This window comes from Salarias fasciatus, chromosome 11, assembly GCF_902148845.1.
Source record: "Salarias fasciatus chromosome 11, fSalaFa1.1, whole genome shotgun sequence".
Lineage (NCBI taxonomy): Eukaryota > Metazoa > Chordata > Actinopteri > Blenniiformes > Blenniidae > Salarias > Salarias fasciatus.
The window spans coordinates 29,332,463-29,355,759 of record NC_043755.1 but is presented as its reverse complement, the minus strand read 5'-3'; the positions used below and the strand labels follow the sequence as shown (position 1 = coordinate 29,355,759).

Here is a 23,297-nt window from a genome sequence, read left to right as displayed (position 1 = left end):
ATACCAAAGGCATGAATCAAGTTCTATCTATCTATTGTGATGGAAATTTTATGTATTTGATGCAAGTGATGGTTATCAACTTTAAGTAGACTCCTTAGCAGACGGCCCCCTGGACTCCTGACACCAAGAAACCCAAATGGGGGTTCTTTCCTGTTTGTCCTGTTGCATTTTAAGCAGATGTGTCTCCCCCTGACCGGATGTAATCTCCAAATGGTATCTGTGGTCTGTATGCTGTTCTTCTCTGATGCATCGGCAGCCACAGGGGGTTGAAGTAGGTTGGGTGGTTGGAGTTTGTTCCTTTGTCACTTCATATGTTAAATATGTGTCCCTTCCTATCTCAGGGCAGCCTCTAAGATATGTTAATGACATTAACATGTCTGCCCCTGGCCCCAGGGTTTCAGGACAGGGTATAAATATCGGTCTGTGTCTCAGAATTTCAGAACTCACACTGACTGAGCAGCTGTGACTTCTCTCCTGTTGCAACTGGAAATAAAGGAACCAATAAGGAACTCATCGTTGGTGCATTTATTAATAGAATTTCCACAACACTATCCAGTACGGATCTGTCTATCTATCTATCTATCTATCTATCTATCTATCTATCTATCTATCTATCAGAAATTAGTTGATTTGTCACCTTTTCTTATTTGTTGTTGTTGCATCAGTACTTCATAATCTGCTGGAATAAAATTAAAACATTTGAAAATGGATGCTATGATATGAAGTGTGCAGCACCCCCAAAATTGGGGAACCACAAGTTAGAGTGGCTGTATTTAATTTTGAACATGGCAGCTAATTTTGTTAATATTTATTTGTTTTGAATGAATATTTTGGGCACAGAGTTGCTACTTTTATGTTAACAGTGAGAGGGGGGAACATTTGTGTTCGGACCAGTTGCACTGGGGAGCGATTAAGGGGAAGCGGTCCCCTCCCGTATCCTCAGATGCAGCCTGGGAAGACACGTGCAAAGACATTTCTGACTCCTCTCTCTCTTAACTGTTTAAACAGGTTAGTAAGCAGTCCTGACAATACCCCGTAAGCTGTCCTGACAATACCCCTGATATTTATTTTAAGTTTTCGTGATGTTTTGAAGATTTATATTTTGTTAAATAACTTAAATGAGTCGGATGGTTTTGTCACGCGGCCGCCATTTTGGATCAGGTCCGGCTGCAGTTTCATTATATTGTGGCATTCGAGCGGCGACTTGTGGGCAAGAAGACGAGGCGAGGTCTGCTCTATTGCTCAACCGAAGCTTTATTGTGAAAACAACCAAGCAAGGGAACATGACACACCAACATCGAGACAACATCATGGCGGCCCGTAGGCCCCAGGTCACTCCCCAAGCAAGCCCCTTGACCCACGGTCCGACACATAATGAACATAAAAGGACACAAACAGCACACAACAGTAAGCAAAACACAACCGTAAGGAAAGGAAACACAAATAAACCACAGAACACACACAAATGGCCCGGAACGGCCCCCGAACTCTGTCCCGTGTCCCATAAGCCCTTGTGGCTTCACACACAGTTCTGGGGCAGCGGCTCTCTAGCGCCCCCCGCGGTCGCTACACAGCCCCCACCCAAGGGGTTTAACGTCCCCGAAACCCCGTTAGTCCCAGGGACAAAAGTTCTCAAAAGAGTCCAACAGTCCAGGCCGCCTCTGGCGGCGCGAAACGTAACACGGACCCTCCGGCACCGGTCCCGGCCGGGGGTCCGCGCCAACAGTCCCAGGTCTTTCGTTGCCAGCTTCTCCCCACCCAGGCGGCTCCAAATGCCGGTACAGGGAGAGCCGGTTACGGTGAAAGGCCACCATGCGCCTGCGCTTGCGCCTCCTGACCCGCCCTGGTCTCACTCCGGCGGACCAAGGACAGGAGACACAGTGGTGAACATGATGCTGCGGCACCTCGCAGCGCCCGGCCCCCACCGAACCCTGGGCCACGTGCAGGACCCGGGAGACACGCCGATAGTCTTTGCCACGGGCCGCAGAGATGTCTCGACGCCGCCCCTGTTCGTTGACCGCTTCGACGGTTCCAGCGGAGAGGCTGCACGGCGGCAGCGGCGAGGCCTCTGACGTGGGGCGGCCACCAGGGGGGGTGGCCTCGGTGAGGCGCTGTCTCTCGTCGGCGGACGTAGTAGGAGACAGCTTTTTGAAGGGGGCGGGGCCCTGCTCCCACTCGGTGGTTAGTGCCCGCTCTGCAGGAGTGGAGTCGGCCTCTCGCTCAGCGGACGTAATTGACGACTGCTTCTCGGAGTGGGCGGAGTCGTTAGTCTGCTTTCTTCTGCAGCGTCTCTTTCGGCTCGGCTGACGCTTGCAATCCTGGGTCCCCAGGATGACGCTTCTCTCTGCGGTGTCGATACAGCAGGACCAGTGCAGCTCCTCGGCCTGACCGCAGCTCTCCACCAGCGTGTACCGGCCCCAGCAGGGGTCGGTGGTCGGCTTCCTCATAGCGCCACTCCGCTTCTCGATCGCCTGAGCTCGCCTTCTCGGGGCTGGCGCCAGACAGTTTCTCGCGATGTGGCCTGGTTCACCACACCGATAGCAGCCGTCACTTTCACGGCACTCCCGGCGAGTTGTTTGGGGCGATGTGGAGCGCTGTACCTGGCGGACTGCTTCGCTGTCTTCCTCGGCGGTGTAGGCCAGTCGAACCCGGGGCGGTGATGTGGTGCCGCCCCGCGGCGTGGAGAGGATCGTCTCAGCTCACTGTGCTTCCCAGAGGGCCTCCTCCAGGGTCTGCGGTGTAGCGAGCCGCACATGCTGACGCAGCTACTCGGGTGTGAGTCCCTGCAGGAACGTGTGGAGGGCCAGTTCCCCCCGCACGTTCACAGGAAAGGCGGCGCAACCCCGCCGCGCTAACAGCTGCACATCAGCGGCGAAGGAGCCCAGGTTCTCTTCCTCTCGGCGGCAGCGGTTATTCAGTTTCTCTCTCTCAGCGGCCTCTGTTGTGCGTCGCCCGAAGGGTCGCTCGAGTGCGGTGATTAATGTGGGCAGCACCCGCTCTTCTCCAGGCACCAAGTCGAGGAGGACCCGCTGTGCCTCACCCTCCAGAGCCAGGGCGAGGTGCGCGGCGGTGTCTTGGTCACTCCAGCCGTTGTGCGCTGCAGCAACCCGCGTCTGCTTCATGTAGACTTCCAGCTGGCTGGTGCCGTCATATTTAGGCAACTTTACAGGCGTTTCCCGCTCACAGCTGCCGGAGCCCCGGCTTCAGCGGCGCCGTCCCTCACGACGGCAGCCAGGGCGTCTTCTTCTTCGCTGTTCGTAGTCGGCCGCCCCCCGGCGGCCTGGCGGGTCTTCAGTGTGGCGGAGCTGTCAGCGCTAGCGGGAGCGAACTCTCCGCAAGCCGGCTCTTTAGCTCTCCGGAGCAGGCCCAGGAGAAGGTCCAGGCCCTTCTCGACGGCTAGCAGTAGCTCTTCGTAGTCTTCTTTCCTCTGGAGTCGCGGGTACGCCATCCCACTTCTGACACCCGTTCGAGCGGCGACTTGCGGGCAAGAAGATGAGGCGAGGTCTGCTCTATTGCTCCACTGAAGCTTTATTGTGAAAACAACCAAGCAAGGGAACATGACACACCAACACCGAGACAACATCATGGCGGCCCGTAGGCCCCAGGTCACTCCCCAAGCAAGCCCCTTGACCCACGGTCCGACACATAATGAACATAAAAGGACACAAACAGCACACAACAGTAAGCAAAACACAACCGTAAGGAAAGGAAACACAAATAAACCACAGAACACACACAAATGGCCCGGAACGGCCCACGAACTCCGTCCCGTGTCCCATAAGCCCTTGCGGCTTCACACACAGTTCTGGGGCAGCGGCTCTCTAGCGCCCCTAGCGACCCCCGCGGTCGCTACAATATACAATGGGGAAAATGGCAATGAGGCTTCTGTACACTCAGGTTTTGCTCATGTATATATATTTTTATTGCCCAGTATTTGTTCATCACAGTTTGGTTGAAGGTGTATGAAAAGGAAGATAAGTGTAAAATAAGCACATTTATTTCTGATATTTGAGGCTCTTTGATAGAGACAGACAGATTCAGATTCAGCAGAGGTTGAAACACTATTTAGAGTAATATATCCAGTTTATTCAGTCTACACTGAGCGGAAACAATGATAAATTCATTTTACTTGTTTATTGAGATAAATGATTAGGAAATGTATTACAGACATGATTGGAAAATGAGAAGACATGGGAAAATGTGAATTGTGATTGCCAAGTGATGTGAAATGGAAATTGAAAGGAGATGCGTGACAAACCTTAAAGGTGCTGTAGGCAGGATTTTGCTAGTCGCTGCTAATTTTTCTGTGTTTTCTTCGGATTAAATGTTAGAGTATCCATTGATAATCCTTTAGGAGTGTAGCATAATTGCTCTACCGCAAGGGCGCAGCATTTCCATCTGTCTCTGTTCTGAGCTGAAAAGGAATCTTGACAGCTCCAGGTATCTTTGACCAATCAGAAGAGCCCATGAGGCTCTAACCGTGATTGGTCGAGGGGCGTTTGTCGCACGTTCTTGTGGGAGGGGCTTAACTTGCGTAAGGGCGTAATGTCAGAGAAAACAGGACAGGATTGGCTGTGCTGGGTTTCAAATCGCCATCTTAGATGGGTCAAATCGCCATCTTGCTTAGGTAACCCTAAGCAAGATGGCGGAGATGCGGAATCCTGCCTACAGCACCTTTAACTGAAGTGTCTTAAGAAAGTGGAAGTTATGTGCTATGGATTTTTTTTGTTTTGACATGTTCAAGAATAAACTCAGATGCAGCCTGGGAAGACACGTGCAAAGACATTTCTGACTCCTCTCTCTCTAAACTGTTTAAACAGACAGGTCGGCCGGCCGGTCGACATTATTTTTGTTACTGCGGCCACTTCACTGGGACCCGTAACAAATCTTGGGGGCTCATCTGGGATCGGCGCCACCGGCTGGTTTGGAGCTGATCCATAGATGACATCTGGGACCTAGAACAGAACGACTGCGAGCAGAGGGAGCGGTGAGCTGGACCATTGCCGAGCTGAGCGGAGTGACTGCCATGATGGAGAGTGGGAGGAAGAGCCTAGTGTGGGACATTAGGAAGAGCCTGGTCACCTTATTGGCGAGAGAGTTCCTCAGGATCACCAGACAAGTGGGTCCACTGCCAGATCACGACCAGCCTGAGCTCGAGAAGGAAGATCTGGAAAGCTGCTTCGATTACATCAGTACTTTCCTGTACAGTAAGCACTTGTTCGAATTAGAGGATGGTGGGGTGGTGCATTTGCTGATGCTAAAAGATTGTATTGATGCTGTAATCAAGGAACGTGATGTTATGCTGTCATTGGAAGTTAAAGGGGATGCTGAGTTACACCTTATGCAGCCAGACACACAGATGGAGCATACTGCTGACATGATAGATGACACTGACAGTCATCCTTCCACAGTCGATCCAGTTACACCAAAGTTAGCCAGGGCTGCACCAGACATCACCAACACTGAACAGCAGATGCTATTAGACTATGAGGAGCTTGGTAGGAAGCTCAGACAGAACATCACTCTCACGACTAAACAGTCACCACCACACTCCTCTGGGATGCGATCCCATGTTAGTCAGCCGAGTAGTGACTTATCCCAGAAAAAAGCCAATTCAGTTGGTCGGCCTGCAGCACGGCCTGACCATGAGGTGCTTCTCCCCTTTAGAGACTTTTCCTATTTTCAAAGAAGGGAGTTTAAAGTCCAAGGAGGTCAGGTTGGTGATCATTCGTCCGACATAAGCTACAACCACATAATCAAACAGTTTGAAGAGGGGAGCCGAGAAGGGTTCCATGACACAGAGATAGTTTGTGGTGTGCTGAGAATAATCAAGCCGGGGATTTTCAAAGAAATGTTGATCAACAAAGATGATCTTACTTTGTCCGAATTGAACGGGTTCCTCCAGGAACACCTGAGAGAGAAAAACAGTACAGAGTTGTTTCAGGAACTGATGTGTGCCAGACAGGATGAAAACGAAACACCGCAGCAGTTCCTGTACCATGTCATTGGACTGAAACAGTGAGTCTTGTTCACATCCAAATTGTCAGATGCAGGTGTGAAGTATAATGCTGCAACTGTCCAAGATGTCTTCCTACACACTGTTTACCAGGGGTTAGGATACAAACACAGTGATATTCGACGGGAGCTAAAACCTCTATTGTCAAACTGTGAGATGAGTGACGAAACCATCCTGCGTCATGTAATGAGGATCACAAGCGAAGAAAGTGAGAGACAAAAGAGGATGGGATCTTCTCGTAGACAGACTGCAAGTGCCCATAGTGCTCAGCTGGAACTTAACGTAACCCAAGAACAAGTGAAGCAAGAGAGTCAAGTTCCTAAAGCAAAGACAGACCCAATCAAAGAACTCACAGATAAAGTGGCAAAGCTTACAAGTCTGGTTGAAGCAATGCAACAACAAAGTAAGCCTCAACCCGCGGACCATGTGACCTATTCTCAGAACAGAGTCAAAGGCAAGAGGGAGAGACCTTATGGCTGTCCAGCATGTGTTGAGCAGAACCGTCAAGATTGTGGCCATTGTTTTATCTGTGGTGAGGTGGGTCACAGGGCGGTTGGCTGCCTGAAGAAACAGCAGAACCAAGGAAATGTGAGCCGGTCGCTGCCACGGGGCACTCAGTGATCGGGTCTCAAAATCAGCCCCAGAGTGAACACCAAGCAGAAATAAAAGATCCAGCCGGCAACAAAGATCCAAATCCGACTTCATCAGGAGTTGCCGTCCATAAACAAGGTGAGATACTTGCTCTCTTCAGTGATGAAGCGTCGTGCAATAAACGTGGAGCAGTTGCTAAACTGATTGGGAGAAAGGCTCTGATACAATGTAACTTCAGTGGCTTGACGACTACTGCTTTGCTTGACAGTGGTGCACAAGTTAGTATCATAAGCCGAGACTGGAAACAGAGGTATTTGCCGGACTTGGTCATGAGACCCCTGTCAGAAATTATTGAAGAACTGGATGAACTGAAAGTCTGTGCAGTAAATGGGGACCCCATCCCATTTGATGGCTGGATACCTATAATGATCAACATACCTGGAAGTGAGGATCCTGGCCTCTCGATCAGCACACCGGTGCTCGTCAGCAGCCTGCCCATGGACAAACCACTGGTTGGATTCAACGTCCTGGAGCAAATCATGAAAGGACAACCAGAACAGTTAATACCTACACTGGTTACGTTGCTTCAAAAGGCCATCTGTGTCTCTGCTGAAAAAGCTGAGGCGATCGTAAGCTTCATTCAGACAGAAGTGTCCAGCCTGCCACAAGGTCAGCTAAGAACAGGTGAAAAGGATGTGATCATCCCTGCTGGGCAAGTCACCTGGGTGAGATGCCGAGTTCCGTTAAATATCAACTCCGGTGACCACTTGGTGTTGTTCGAGGCAGGTGAAGACATTCAACCCTTAGAGCAGCTGGAGGTGGTGACAGGGTTGGTTGAAATTAAGAACCCTGCCAAGCCCTATGTCACAATCGCCGTTGGTAACAACTCCAAACACAATGTTACTCTGCACAAAAAGACCACTTTGGGCACAGTGCAGCCCATTGACCGGATTGTGGAAGCTGAAACCACCGACAAACCTGCATTCACCACGACAGTCAATGAGGTTACCATTGAGCCAACTGAACCAAGTCCATCTCATTGGCATCCTCAAGTGAACCTTGACCATCTGGAAGAGAAACAACAGGAGGTTGTCAGGAGAATGTTGTTTGAGGAATGTGAGGCTTTTGCAAAAGATGGCAATGATATTGGATGTAATCCGAGTCTGCAAATGGTGATCAATCTAAGAGATGACATCCCAGTGCAAAGAGCTTACACTTCTATACCGAAGCAACTCCTAAAAGAGGTCAAAGAGTACATCCAGGACCTCATTGTGAAAGGATGGATAGTCAAGTCCAAGTCTTCATATGCCGCTCCCATTGTGTGTGTGCGAAAAAAAGATGGCACATTACGACTCTGCATTGACTATCGTCTGCTGAATCAGAAGACAGTGCCAGACTGACATCCACTGCCTCGAATAAGGGACCTGCTTGACACCTTGGGGGGGGTACTCCTGGTTCAGTATCCTGGACCAGGGCAAAGCATATCACCAAGGATTTGTGGCAGAAGGCTCCCGTCATCTCACTGCCTTCATCGCACCCTGGGGTCTCTACGAGTGGATACGAATACCATTTGGGCTTTCCAACGCACCTGCAGCATTTCAGTGGAGCATGGAGGAGATGTTGAGTTCTCTTAGGGACGAGTGCTGCATACCGTACCTGGACGACATCCTCTGCCACTCCAAGTCCTTTGAGGATCATGTGGAGGGCGTCCGCAAGGTGCTCCAGGCTTTACAGCGCCAAGGTGTGAAGCTTCGACCTGAGAAGTGCGAGATGTTCAAAGGAGAGGTTCGCTATGTCGGGCGACTGGTTAGTGCTGAGGGTGTTCGAGTTGACCCCAAAGACCTGGAAACAGTACTTGCTTTGAAGACCCAAGTACCACAGACTGTAGGAGACTTGAGGAGGATCCTCGGGTTCCTCAGCTACTACCGCTCATACATTCAAAACTTCTCAAGGACAGCTCAGCCTCTGTATGAGTTACTCCAGGGGAAGTCTACAACACAACAAGCCTACTGTGGACCGAGCAAAACCAAAGGACCCCAACTGCCATCAAGAACATCCATACAGTGGGCTGCCGAGCATCAAAGTATCCTTGAGAGACTGATTGATGTGTTAACGAATCCTCCAGTCCTAGCGTACCCAGACTTTGACCTGCCATTCATTCTGCACACTGATGCATCGGCGCAGGGCCTCGGGGCCGTCCTCTACCAGCAGCAGGGAGGAAAGCTACGAGTCATTGGCTATGGATCACGGACCCTGACACAGGCAGAGCACAATTACCATCTGCACAGTGGTAACCTAGAGTTCCTGGCTCTAAAGTGGGCAGTGTGTGAAAAGTTTTGAGATTATCTCTTCTATGCTCCACACTTCACAATCTACACCGACAACAACCCACTGCTATATATCATGAGTACAGCTAAACTCAATGCGGTCAGTCATCGCTGGGTTGGAGAACTGTCAGACTTTCGGTTCAGCATCAAGTACAGACCAGGAAAAGCCAATGTAGATGCTGATACCCTGTCCCGTATCCCCCTTTACATCGATCAGTACATGTCCAAGTGCACAGAAGAGCTGTCACAGGAGGTGGTGAGCGCAACTTGGGAAGGGACCCGAGCAGCCCAGAGGAAAGACGTGGCCTGGGTGGCTGCTCTCCTGGCCTCCTCTCAGGATGTTATCCTACAACCTTGCACACCCCTCCAGGAAATCAAACATGATGACTTGGTTCAGGCTCAAAGGGAAGATCCCACAATTGGAGAGGTCATGAGACTTAAAGAATCTGACACAAGACTTACTGAAGACATCAGGAGGTCCGTGAAAGAATCTGCAAGCAAGCTCCTTCGTGAGTGGGACCGTCTGCACCTCGAGCAAGGTCTCTTGTATCGGCGCACACCAGAGAGAAAACAACTCGTTTTGCCTCTCAAGTATCAGCCCATCGCCATGAAACACCTGCACGATCACATGGGCCATGTGGGTACTGAGAGAGTATTACATCTTGCAAGGGAAAGATTTTATTGGCCTCACATGAAAAGGGACATAGAGGAATATGTGACGAGGAAATGTTCTTGCATAAAACAAAAGAAGCCGACAGTCCATGTACATGCTCCCATGAATAGCCTCAAATCCAACTCACCACTTGAGTTAGTCTGTATCGACTATTTGCACCTGGAGAAGAGTAAAGGGGGGTACGAATACATTCTGGTGGTTGTGGACCACTTCACAAGGTTTGCTCAGGCCTACCCAACTAAAAACAAATCGGGCCACACAGCAGCATAGCGAATATATTGTGATTATGTCTCTCGCTTTGGCTTTACCAACAAGCTCCACCATGACCAAGGTCGCGAGTTCGTGAACGAGCTCTTCCGGCCTCTCGGACAGCTCTCTGGGGTTGGTCACTCCCAAACCTCCCCGTACCACCCCCAAGGTAACCTGGCTGAGCGGTTCAATCGCACATTGTTGCAGATGCTACGCACACTGACCGACAAAGAGAAGGCAGCGTGGAAGGACCATCTCCCACAAGTTATACATGCGTATAACTGCACCCGACATGAGTCCACTGGTTACTCGCCCCACTTTCTGCTCTATGATCGCCACCCCCGCCTGCCAGTGGATCTCTTGTTTGGGTTTGCAGAAGAGACTGATCCAGTGACACACAGCGGATATGCTTAGAAGTGGCGTAAGAGAATGACAGAAGCTTATCAAATTGCGAACAACAATAGCCTGTCATCTAGCTCCAAAGGTAAGACTTACTACGACCAGAAAGTGAGAGGAGTGGTTCTGAAGCCTGGAGACAGGGTGCTGGTGAGAAACCTGAGTGAACGTGGAGGACCTGGCAAGTTGCGTTCGTATTGGGAGGAGAGAATTTACGTCATCAAAGAACAGGTCTCGGACAACCCCGTGTACATGATCCACCCAGAAGGGAATGACAAGGGCAGACCTAGAACCCTGCACCGAAACTTACTCCTGCTGGTCAATGACCTGCCAGTGGAATTCTCAACTCCGCCAGCCAAGCCAACCCCAAAACAAAAGCCAGGACCAGGAAATTGTCTTGCTAAAGTGAACTACAGAAGCAACCATACAGAGAATGAAGAGACTTCTGATTCGGATGATGACTCAGGAAGTGAATATTGGTTGCTGCTTCCCATGACAGGCCAATGAACAACCAGAAGAGAGAGGTGCGAGTGCCAGAGACACAGTTCCCCTCTGAGAGAAGGTGTGTCAAGCTTGATAAGGAGCCTGTGGTCGTTCAGGGTGAGTCAGCAGAAGCCCGAGACATGGGTGAACATCTATCCGAGTGGGCGGAGGCCCATCAAGGAGGTCAGACACAGAGGGAGATCGAAGTTGTTTCAGAAGCAGGCCCTGTGCTGCTGGAAGATGAAGTGGTAATGGAGGATCAGAGGCAGGATGAACCGCAACTGAGGGATGGAGAAAACAGACCATTGGAACCTGGAGGGAATGATCAATTTGACTTACCTCAGTCAGACGCAGAACTTCAGTTCGCCCAGCATGAAAGCCATGAGGAACCGAAAACATACTCTCAGCCCAGTTCACCTACCCCCCTTCGATGCACTACTTGCCGGAGACAGCCAGGCCAAAGACTCACCTACTCAACTCTTGGCCACCCGACATATCGATCATGTCCCACTGTGAATTCTGTAGATACTTACCTTGTACCTTCCCCTCAACCATATGGACTACCATTCCAAGGGCCACCTCTTGTCCCATTTCAGTTTTTCCCTTATCTATACCCTATATACAGTCTTTAGAAAGCTGGCGAACAGGAGAGTCACACATTCTTAGGCACATGATCTTTGGTAACTTACGGGTTTTGAGAATTTTGTTCAAGCATAAACTCGGATGCAGCCTGGGAAGACACGTGCAAAGACATTTCTGACTCCTCTCTCTCTAAACTGTTTAAACAGACAGGTCGGCCGGCCGGTCGACATTATTTTTGTTACTGCGGCCACTTCACTGGGACCCGTAACAAGTGTAGACAGACAGATTGATTGATTTATTGATTGATTTACAACAGAAGAACAAAATTGTTCTAGCAGTATGAATACACACATCTGATTAAAAAATTAAAGAAAAACTTTTTTTTTTTTTGAAAGTCAAGCAGAAGTTGTTATTTAATGCACAGAACACACATTTTTAGACAAATAGAATTAGATTAAGAGCAACAACTCGCTCTGTTAAAAAAAAAAAAAAAAAGAAAATTCCAGCCCCTGACTTCCTCCCGGTTCAGGGTTAGTAACCAGCGTAAAATGTCACTATTGGTCGTAATTTGGATCATGAATTATGAGAATTGTCAGGGCATAGGTGACCTCGGCAGCCTCCTTGGGCGCCATGTACGGGGAGGAGCAGCGTGGGAAACAAGCTCCGGTGGTACCGTCATCCAGGTCTGCAACAGGTGCCAGGCACACATGGATGGGGTCCAGGAAGCATCGGGGCATGAAAAGGGAGCAGGGTCATACATGTCCTCTCTGGGAGATGCAAAAGGCCGTGCCAGGCAGATCATCAGCTTCACCAGCTGACCGAAGTGTTTACTGTGGTGATAGAAACACAGAGACAGAGGGAAACTCAAGGTTCATTGAGAAAAACCCGTTTTCGACTAGGTTAGGGTCATAAAGTCTGTTCCTGGTGAATGGTAACTGACTGAAACAGGCTAAAGTTACCCCTCCTTTTCTGATTTGAGTTCCTTCCCTTTGTGAAACAGAAAACTCCGTATCCGTCAATTCAGCGTTACCACATTCAGGGTTTTCACTAAACCTGCTTGTTGAAAACAAAGGCAGGCCATAATAAAACCAAGGCACCAGCTGAAAGACATCAGGATGGGAAACAGCAATGAAACATGCAGAGAGAAGCCAAGGAGCCTGAAACCAGAGACAGAGTCAGAATACAACATGAACAGGAGACAAACATGAACACTGACACTGAGAGTCGCAGCTGCACTGGATCACTTTCCATGGTGCTGAATTTAAATACACAAATAAGGAATTTGATCAAGGTCACATTGTTATACTCTCCAAACCACAATTGTTGGTTCTAATGTCATATTATAATCAACCTTATTTGATTTCTGAAAATATGGAGTGAAGCTACAGCTTTGCATAGTTCACGGGGCGTGGTGGTTTTTCTTCAGGATCACACTTTTTAAGGATCACATTTAATGTTTTTTTTTTTTGTTTTCTTTCTAAAGGGTTTCCCTGACACAAAGCACAAGATTCTTAAGATGATAGAACTCCACAAGTTGAGGTGGGATGAATAGATTTATACATGTATCAGTTGTCTCACTCCTGGAACAACTGAGAGGGTGGGGAAGGCAGTAGGAGGCAAATGAGGATAACCCATAAATTAGGTTCAGGATGAGTAATGTTAAATGGGAGCCAGTAGGGGGAACTGCTTTGCCCTAAGATCAGATCAAGCAGTCCTCTGAGTAGAAAATCAAACAAGGAATGCATTTAGGTATTTAACCACAGGTGGGTAGAGTAGAGTAGTCAAAAACTGTTCTGTACCGGAAAGTCCTGTTTCAGTCCACAGAACCGGATTGACATTGTCATTCCACAAACTTTTATTTATCTCCAAAATAAGTTCATGAAAAAACAAATTATTGAAAACAAAGTAAAAGATAAAATAGGAAATTGTTTCTGTAAAAAGAAAGCAGCATTAGAAGGAGATGCAAAAAAAAGAAAAGATATAAATACTATTTTCCAGATGATTACAAGAGGAGGAGTGCACTCAACTTATTGCAAAAATTAGACTCCAGTCAAAAACAAACAAACAAAAATAAATAAATAAAGAGGAAGCGATCCTGTGGCTCATGACCGTACTGAATTGATGCAAAGAATTGGAGCATTGCAACTGAGGATCAAGGCTCAGTTGTTCAAGCAGAGAGCGGACTACAGACTTCAGAGTGAGATTTGAAGCGGTGTTTAAACAAAACAGCGGACTCAGAGATGGCAAGGGAGAGCAAGGACCTTATCAGCAGCAGCTAAAGAATGCAATGCTGCAAGCCTTGGAGTCAAATTTACTCTCAAGGCAGAGGTCAGAACAGGGAATGAGGCACGGTCTGCAGAAGACTGATACAGTTCATTCTACACACCACACAGAAAGACAGTCAAAGCAAAGTGGGGAGACTTAAAGATACTGACACCATGTGCAGCACACCAAAATGACTCGACAGAGAAAGGAGATTGGCTGCTTTATAGCCCATTATCAGGTCTCTGGCACAGACCGCTGAACTGGATTGTCAGAGTAACTCCAGCTACACACATGACAGCTGGAGAGGAGGACACAGCCTGACAAGTTATGCTGACAGAAACGGGAGTAGAACCTGCTCAAAGATCTCCTGCTCACATTGTGGTCTCAAGAGAGCTCAGATGTGTGGCTGCTGAAAGGCTGTCCAACAGTGCAGATAAGACCTAAGACTGAATACACGCCATGTGTCAGACAATACCCACTGAAGCCAGAGGCCAAAGAGAGAATAGGCCAGTGATAACTGACTTGCTAAAAGCAGGCGTATTGACAGAATGCAACAAGTCCCCATGTAATTCGTCCATTTTTCCTGTTTAAAAAGCTGCTCCATCCACTGGCTGGAGAATGGTGCAAGATCTACAGGCAATAAATGCAGCAGTCATACAAAGAGCACCTGTTGTGACAAACCCACATCACTCACTACTTAATGAGCTAAGTCCAGAGGCTAAAATATTCAGTCTTTGATTTGAGTAATGCATTTTCTTCCATACCAGTGCATGAAGACAGCCAATTCTGGTTTCCATTCACATTTGAATGGAAAAGATACACATATACTAGATTGCCACAGGGCTACTGTGAAAGCCCGACTGTTTTCTCTCAGGTGATCACAGCATGCATTTCTAATTTTAGTCCATCTGCACAAAGTCAAATAATAGTCTGTGGAAAACATACTGATTGCTTCAGAAACGAAGGAACGATGCCTCGCTGATACAGTCACTCTCCTGACGTGTTTGTCAAGGACAGGAAACAAAATTAACAAATACAAAGTGAAGTACAGCTGGAAAAAATGGGAGGTGAGGTATCTGGGGCACACACTCAGTGCAGGTCCCTCTTTACCACTTATAAAAAAGAATAACAAACACATGGATGTTTTGATGGATAGATAGCCAATATGCATTTTCCACCATACATGTGTTTGCGCAATAGTGGAAAAATAGAGGCATGAGAACATCAACAAGCAAAACAGTGACACATGCAAAACTTCCATCAACACTATTGGAAACTGTACAGTTACCAAAATGATTGGCAGTGTGCAAATGTGTGGCAAACACAAACCACACAGACCCGCTTACACAAGGAACCAGGTTTGCTGATGAGACTGCTAAACAAAGGGCACAAGGGCAGCACCATGCACTCCTTCCCCAATCAGAAGCGACTGATATAAATATATTAAGAGACATGCAAAACTCTGCACCAACTCCAGAGAAAAAGACCTGGGCAAATAATGGTGTAACAAAACAGGATAACTTAAACACCCGAATGAACAAGTTGTTCCTAAATCCATACATAAATAAGCTGCGATATTGAGGACTGGGTCCCAAATAAAGAGTCCCAATGCAGATCTCCAACACTGATTACAATTTATTTGTGCGAAGTCTCGAGACAGAATTCTGGTCTTTTGTGTCCGTTTTGTGTCCGTCCGCGCTCAGCCCTCACCAACAGAGTCAGAGCAAAATGCAGGATTCATCCTTGGATTTTTCCAAAACTTTAACTCAAAAAAATAAAATCATCAGATGATTCATGTGAAAACCAGTGTTTGATGAAGACAACTCGGTTGTAGAAACTAGTGATAGAGACAAAAACATGTTCTGAAACCGGGCGCTTTATAAGTTTATTTGCACTCTGCCTCTCGCTCTCTGAGCATTTCCGCCCCGGTCCTGTCCTCAGCCATGTCGGATGCCAGCTTTAAATAAAGGCAGCAGCAGGAGGAGATTCAGTCTCATCCTGCTGCTAACATTAAAATCTGTTCGGATAGTAAAAGGCTACAATCATACAATATTGCACGCCCCAACTGCCGAACAGGACAAGGGAAAAATAAATAAATAAATAAATAAAATATTTGCACTCTGAAAATCTGCATTTTTGAATGGGTTTCAATGAGACCCGGTCTCCTTTTGAAACCAACATCATGGCCCCCTGTTGGATTTTCCCTGAATTACAGCTTCTTTGCACTTCCGCATTATCTTCATGTTTCATGAGTGGAGATTGGTGCTTTGTTCATGTTGATGTAATCTGAAAGAAAAAAAAACAAAAACAATCAGAAACAGACAGACTATGTATTGTTGATTTATTAATTTGATGATTTAGTCTGAAAATGTGGTGAATGCTGTGATGTGTTCACTGATGGCTAATGCTACTCATTTCATTCCTTTACATAGCTTTATGATGGTGTTTTCTGTGGCGACTGAATTCATGTTTCAAGAGAGAGAAAAGAAGTTACACTGCACAGTGAGTGGGAAAAATTAGATTTAATTTTTATGTCAACTGCTATATGAAAGTTTTTTTTTGTATATGTATGAAGTGGATTCTGAATCGTGAAGAGAAGATCAGCACACCTGGAGGTTGTGGGATCGGAGCTTTTGCTCTGTTGTCTGATGTCTACAAGGAAAGAAAAGAAACTTGGATCAATTCTTGAATTCAGCTAAGACACTGCAGCAAACTGATTGCAACCCAGATACGTGGTATGAACTGAAGTGAACTCACACACACACATGTTCTCTCTTTTAGTTTTTAAACATTTTGATTTTTTTTCTTTTTGTGCACTTGTTCATCAATTGTTTATATTTGCTGGTATTTTTCTTTTGGGGAATAATCCAGTGTTGGTGGTCATTTATTGGATCCTTTGATGGTTTGCGATGAGTTCATTTTCTAAAGCAGTGTTTAATTCAATGTTAAATGAAATCTGGTCAAACAAAATATTGTTCTTGTCTAGCTATCCTTCTTCAGCGAGCCAAACGTTGCCATTGCTAGAGATCAGGCCCATATACCATAAAGTATTCTTACTGGGAGTAAACCTGTTGAGGAATTAGTAATCTTTAATTTCTTCACCACATGGAATTTATTACATGTTACATGTCACATACATTTGTTCATTAACTGTCTTTTTCTTCCCCACTATAAAACACCAGCTTTTTGAGGTAATATTTTCTAGCTCTACAACTCTACCTCTAGCCAGGGTGCCAGACACCATAACAATGGCTAATAATGTGAAAAATGTGACCTTTTCAGATGTAATGAAGCCCATAACTGTAAATTTCATGTGATTGAAGATTTTCCAGTCAAGTAGAACTAATGGGTCACATGTGACCCCTGGGTCTTCTGAGGGCCACATCTGGGCTCAGCTTATGTCCGAGCAAGAACTTTGGCCATTGTTGTGTGAACTGTCAGATGAACAATCCAAACTTGTATTGCAGGAATAAATAGTTCGCAGCACGTTGGGTTTGGCAGGTCAACCCGGAGAACGTCACAAAATCGTCTATGAGATGAACTCAGGTCATATTTATACACATAAAACACAAGTATTTGGCATTGCACTTTAAGCTATGTGGTTTGATTTTATGAAATTTCTTGTTGTCACACTGAAGACACTCAGAATAGAAGTGAAGAGTATCGTCCACTCTTTTCATCGTCAGAATTGAGTACTGTTTGATTAACATGTCAGCAGCCATTTGAATGAATCTTCACTGCAGCCTTGAATGCTAATGGTTTGATGTCTGCAGCTCGCCTGACTGTTTATTTAGAGGTCCAGTTCAACATCATTTACGTCGCTCAATGATAAAGAATGTAAATCCTCTCATGAACTCTCGGAGCAGCGTGGGGATGGATATTTCATTTAAGATTTATCATTTGCAAGGAAAACTTGCAGGGAACCTCGCCTAACAAAGAGTATACACATTGTAAATAACCCAACGACAGTGATCAGCCATAACATTATGGCCACCTGAGAAAAACAGATTTTTTTTCTTTTCTTTTTTAATGCACCGGTTGGTATGACGCGATGACAGAATGTTTGGAGAGCAAAAGTGGCACATGGTCTAAAATTACATTTACTGTTTGTGCACCATTTCCAAGAAGGTTGGAGTTTGAAACATGACAGAAAGGAATTTATCAAAAGGCAGTGATGTGTATAAGTGTACAGAAGCCTGGATTTGGCATGAATCAAATAGTTATTCAATTCACAATACAAACAAACAAACAAACAAACAAACAAAAATAAGTAAATAAAAACAAAAACGGAAAAACTGCCAAAAAAGTAAGTCCAAAAAAGACAGCACACCCCTGCTGCATCTAAATAAATCATCCTGGATTGATTCTTTGTATATAAAACAAACAAACAAACAACACTGCTTTTAGTTTTGGTGCACCAAGTATTTGAAATAAACTCAAATAAACTTTGTTAATTTAAAGCTGTTGGCCATGAAGTGTGCTATATAAATAAAGTTTCTTTGTCATTGCTTCTTGCATGCATCTTGATGGTGGCGATTTGCTATGCTATAGAATGGATTAGAATTTTTAAATTGAGATTATGTACACAAAAAAAAGTCTTGCTACACAGACAAAACTTGTGTTTTGAAATAACAGATTTTAACATTGTTTAAAAAATATAATGGCTAGAATAAGACCAAAAACAAAAACCAAACGTAGAAATGACTGTTGATGACTGATTGATATACTTCAGGAATACAAAGACAGTGTGCCAAAATAAAAAAGCTCAACATTAGAATTATTTCCAGAAACAGTTTTTTTTCTTTGTTAATCTCAGCGTTGTAATTGTGTGTTGATTCTGAAACACTGAGTTTGCTTTTCCTCATTGACGTCTTGTTTTCAGTCCATTAGCAGAGCTTTGAATGCAAAGACAATTTACTGATGTTGAAAAGGTCACAAACAAAGTCTGACTTAAAAATGTCAACAAATAAATGCTTCGGCTCATTGTTTTCAATTCTGATTTTTTTCAGTTTCACTGAAGAAACCATGTTTGTTGACTGCGCCCTGTGGCGATATCAAAAGGCTTTTTTTAAAGATAAACTTTCATGTTGTTTTCAATAATGTCAAACTTGAATCTCTGCATAATTTTTAAAACTTTGTTTTTTCTTATTGAGATGTTTAACCTCTTCAGTTGATCATTGTGCCAGCTTTTCTTTCTCATCTCTCATCTTCTCAGCCTGAGACTCTGCCCTTCGTTTTTTAAATGTTTTTGTTAAATGCCTCTTTATTGTTGTTTTTGTTTTCTTTGTTCTCACTGCATTTTATTCTTGCACTTGCACTTATATTTTTGACTTTGTACAGCACTTTGTGCCAGCTGTAGTTGTTTTTAAAGTGCTATATCAATTAAGTTGAGTGCAGTTTGTCTGTCAGATAGTCTCCATGCTTCCATCCATTCGGCCTGTTTTCATTGTGGTCTCATTGATACGCAACCAACAAATATCTCATCTTTTCCACATACTGAATGAGGCCTGCGGCCAAATGCAGGTGTGTTTTTCCTGGTTAGGCCTACACTTCAGAAAAGCAGATGTTATCTCTGCCACAAGAGGCAAATAAACAGAAGTGGTTCAAATCATATTGATAGTATAAATAAGACCTTATTGCTGCTTGTTCTCTGCGTCGGTAACAGCTGGTCCAGAACGCAGCCGCCCGCCTCCTGTCAGGGGCGAGGCGTGTTGAGCATATCACTCCTGTGCTGCAGTCTCTTCATTGGCTCCCTGTCTGTTTCAGAGTTCATTTTAAAATCTTCCTGCTTGTTTTTAAATCCCTAAATGGCCTCGCGCCCTTGTATTTGACAGAAATGTTATGTTTGTATACACCTGCCAGAGCTCTGAGGTCGTGTGACCAGCGACTTCTAGTATGCCCTCGCTCCAGGTGTAAGAGCAGAGGCGACAGAGCCTTTGCAGTTGCGGGACCACAGCTTTGGAACCGTCTCCCTCTGAACATCAGGTCTGCCCCCTCGATTGAAGCTTTTAAATCACAGCTTAAAACCCATCTTTTCACATTGGCCTTCAACACAACCTGAACCAGACAGTGTGCCTTATATTTATTTTTATTTATTTATTTATTTTTTTAAATACTTTTCTTTTCCTTTCTTTCCTTCTTGTATGTTATATTTTAATGCTTGTTTAAAATTTGTGCAGCACTTTGGGCAGTGGCTACTGTGTTTTAAATGTGCTATATAAATAAATTTGACCTTTGACCTTATTGTCAATATGGGTCCACAATTGATTAGAAATGGTGATGAACAGACTCCATAACGCTTCCTCGTGTTATGAAACAGGTCATAATTGACATGAATCTGCAGTCTCCTAACATTCCCTCTCTCCTCCTGTTTGTGTCATTGATTGATTGATTGATGCAGGGCAAGTGGAGCACTGCTTCAGTGGGCAGGAGACCTGTGATTGGCTGTTCACTGAAACACAGAGGGATTTAAGGCCACCAGGAGGCCTGGACTCATTTCTGCTTGAAACTGTCAAAGGATGTCTGTTCTGTGTGTGTGCATGTGCGTGTGCGTGCGCGTGTGTGTGAGGGTTCCTGCATCATATTCCCTGCAGAGAGTGCAGAGCCAATGTTATTAAATGGGCTGATTAGAGAAGCAAGAACTTTCTGTTGAAGACATTTTATTTTATTTTTTTTTATTTGAAGCATTCAGACAATTTTCTAATCTAAACTTCATGTAAGAAAAACTCGCAGTTCCAAAAAGGAAAAACAGGCCATGTTTCAAGGCTCCCCCAGTTGCAGCACACCTGACTGCAATAAGTGTCTCGTTACTGGGCTTCTTAACGGCAAGAATAAGTTGAAAAAAACTGCATGGAACCTTCAAACATCACTTAAAAAGAGTAAATAAACTTAATGTCTTTTCAGAAGAGTGAAATGCATAAAATGGTGTTTGTCATACTGAGTGAAATGCTCCTTGCCCCCTGGGAGAAGTCAATACATTATGTGGGCAGAAAAAGGTGCAGAAAAAATCTGACAACAGTAGCGCCCAAAGGAGAGTAAAAATTCCGACCAATTGTAAGGCGCGGACCGCTCTTCAGGAACCAATCAAATCCCTTCGCCGTTCTACCAGCCCCCTGCGCGTACATGTCAATGGCGTGCACTGGCCCTGGTTCAATCTGCGCGCGTGTTGCCAAGGAGCAACACGCGCTCGTGGCTCGCGTGAAAAATAGAACGAAGCGGAGCGGGCGCACTGCGCTCCTATGCGCGTTGTGTGCGGGCAGTCAGAAAGGTTAAGAACATTGGAGGCGATCACAAACTCCATGTGCACGGTGCTTCCGCGTCCACTGCGTTCGCTCCCAACGGGAGCTCCTCCAATGGGGTGGGAGCTGGGTGGAGCCTTGGGGAGATGCTACATTCGTTCTACATGCTAGTTTTCCAAGATTGCCGACCCGAGCTTTAAACTTTCAAAAATGTCTACATCTCAAATCATTGATCAGTCGTTCAGACTTATTGTGAACTCCAATGTAGCTGCTGTTGATCAATGATTGGAGTGATTTGATTCCCTGTAGGTCACAGTAAACTCACACATATGCGCTTGTTTGTGCTCGATATGATGGTTTTGTCTTTCCTTTCAGATGAGTGTTGAAGCTGTGAGAACGTCTTTCAGACTGCGACGGCACGTCGTTCACGCAAAAGAACTTTTTCTGGTTCTTACCCATAAAAATACACTTAGCTAACTCTGCTTTTTGATGTAGAAATGTTCTTTACATTTCAGTAATTTCACGGCGGTACTGAGCTTAAATACCAGCTTCGTTGATGTACGAATTGTTAAATATTTTATTTTTACTGTATATTACTTAATAATGTGTCTTGTCTTTGTCTTTCTTCATTATCTTTGTTACTACAATTTTCATAGATAATTAAAATTTCCATACACTCAAGAAACAATATCCTATCCTATTCTATCATATCCAAAATCTAGTCAGACTGTCATTTGTCCTACAACTGATTTGAGCTCCAAAAATCAAGTAGTTTCATTGCGGATAAGGATTTTGTTTGAGACCATTTGCACCATTGTTGTTTAAAACCAGTAAAAATGGAAGCCAAACTCCCGAGTTATGTGTTTTTTTCTTCTTTGTAATATATTGTTGTATGACTTGTCTTCATGGTAAACATAATAAAAGATGTTCACTAAAGGAATTAAGGCATCAGTGGAAAATATTCATGTGACATATTGATTTACAGGAATCAACTGCGAAAATTTAAAGCAATTGTAAACAGTAAATAACATGCATCACAAATTTCATTTGAACTCAAAACAAATTTTAATAATCCAACCAACAAAAATACAATTTAACTAAATTGAACATAATGTGAAAGCTATGTGCAAATGCACAGAAACATTTAAAAACAAAAACAGAAAATGTAAAATTAAAGGTCTAATACAGGATTTTCTCGAAAAGACGAAGCCAAACATCTGTTACTCACTCTTTGAACAACGCGCATGCGCCAGACCATCCGCCCGGCTCTCCTGCTTCTCCCAGGAAACGCGGAAGCGTGCGAGCGTGATCCACCAATTATTTACCCGGAAATCAAAATCCTGTATTATACCTTTAAGTAATGCTGCACACACACACGCACACACACACACACACACACACACGCACACACACACACACACACACACACACACACACACACACACACACACACACACACACACACACACACACAGAAGAGATAAAAAAAACCTTTCGACTTACTTAGTAGAATAAATATTTTTATGTAAATCAATCAACTACCTTAGTTAAAAATAAGATCACAGCTTGTCTGTTCACACATTATACATCAGATTCACACAACTTCCGTTCAAAAGATTTGATTACAACTCAGCAGTGAATAATGAATATCATGTCTAACTTATGTTAAATGTTGTGAATGATGCAGCAAGATTCGAACAAGAAGCAACAGAAAGATCTAAATGTTCTTTTTTCTTTAGCAACTGACAATTTGCCTATTAATGCTAATATTCAAATATTAGCATTGTTAAATTGGACATCACAAGATTTTATATAGAATATAACATTTAAGTATTTTTGTTTTTACCTAGAAATTTCAGGTGGCGTAAAGTCCTTTTTGTAAATTGATTCAGGCTACCTCAAGAACAGATCCACTGTAAACTCATTAATTGTTTGAAAAGAAACAGTTCAGTTCAGTTTATTCATTTGTCCCTTGGAGGGCGATTCAGTGTGCAGTAAGTTCACGTTCATACATAACATAAATATACAAGACAACATAAAAGCATAACAAACCTCGGTGCATAATCAGCTCCAGTACAAATAAAAAGCAGATCAGCAAGGTGGACCCATAAAACCAAGCTGTGCGAAACATTCCAGACGGCAAACAAGAAATGACAAACCACTGTCAGCAAATGTGCAGTAGTTGCATAGTAAAGCATGGAGACTGGTGGACATGCTGTTATTTCCTCTTCTTCTCAGCATTTAAAGCGCGGATGGAGAGAGGCACAAAGGAAAATTTATATCTGTTTTTAGTAGCTAGAGGGACAGTGAAGCGGAGGCCAGAGGGGAGGAGCTTATACTCCTGATGCAGAGGGTGGGTTTCGTCTCTGCAAATGTTCTTGGCTTTCTTAAGCAGCTGAATATTATAAATTTCCTCCAGGCTGCTGAACTTCACCCCGGCTACTTTGGAAGCTGAGTTCAGCTCCTCATCCCACAAA

At 44.9% G+C, this 23,297-nt stretch overlaps 1 protein-coding gene across 1 annotated transcript in view; it reads left to right on the top strand.

Moving 5' to 3' along the window:
* The window catches only part of LOC115396815 (C-type mannose receptor 2-like), a 38,867-nt gene extending 17,625 nt beyond the window's left edge, over positions 1 to 21,242 (top strand). The window contains exon 7 of the mRNA XM_030102858.1: positions 21,196 to 21,242. Within this exon, the coding sequence (XP_029958718.1) occupies positions 21,196 to 21,206 (11 nt within the window). The 3' untranslated portion in view covers positions 21,207 to 21,242. The remainder of the gene's footprint in view (positions 1 to 21,195) is intronic.
* The last annotated feature ends 2,055 nt before the right edge of the window (positions 21,243 to 23,297 follow it).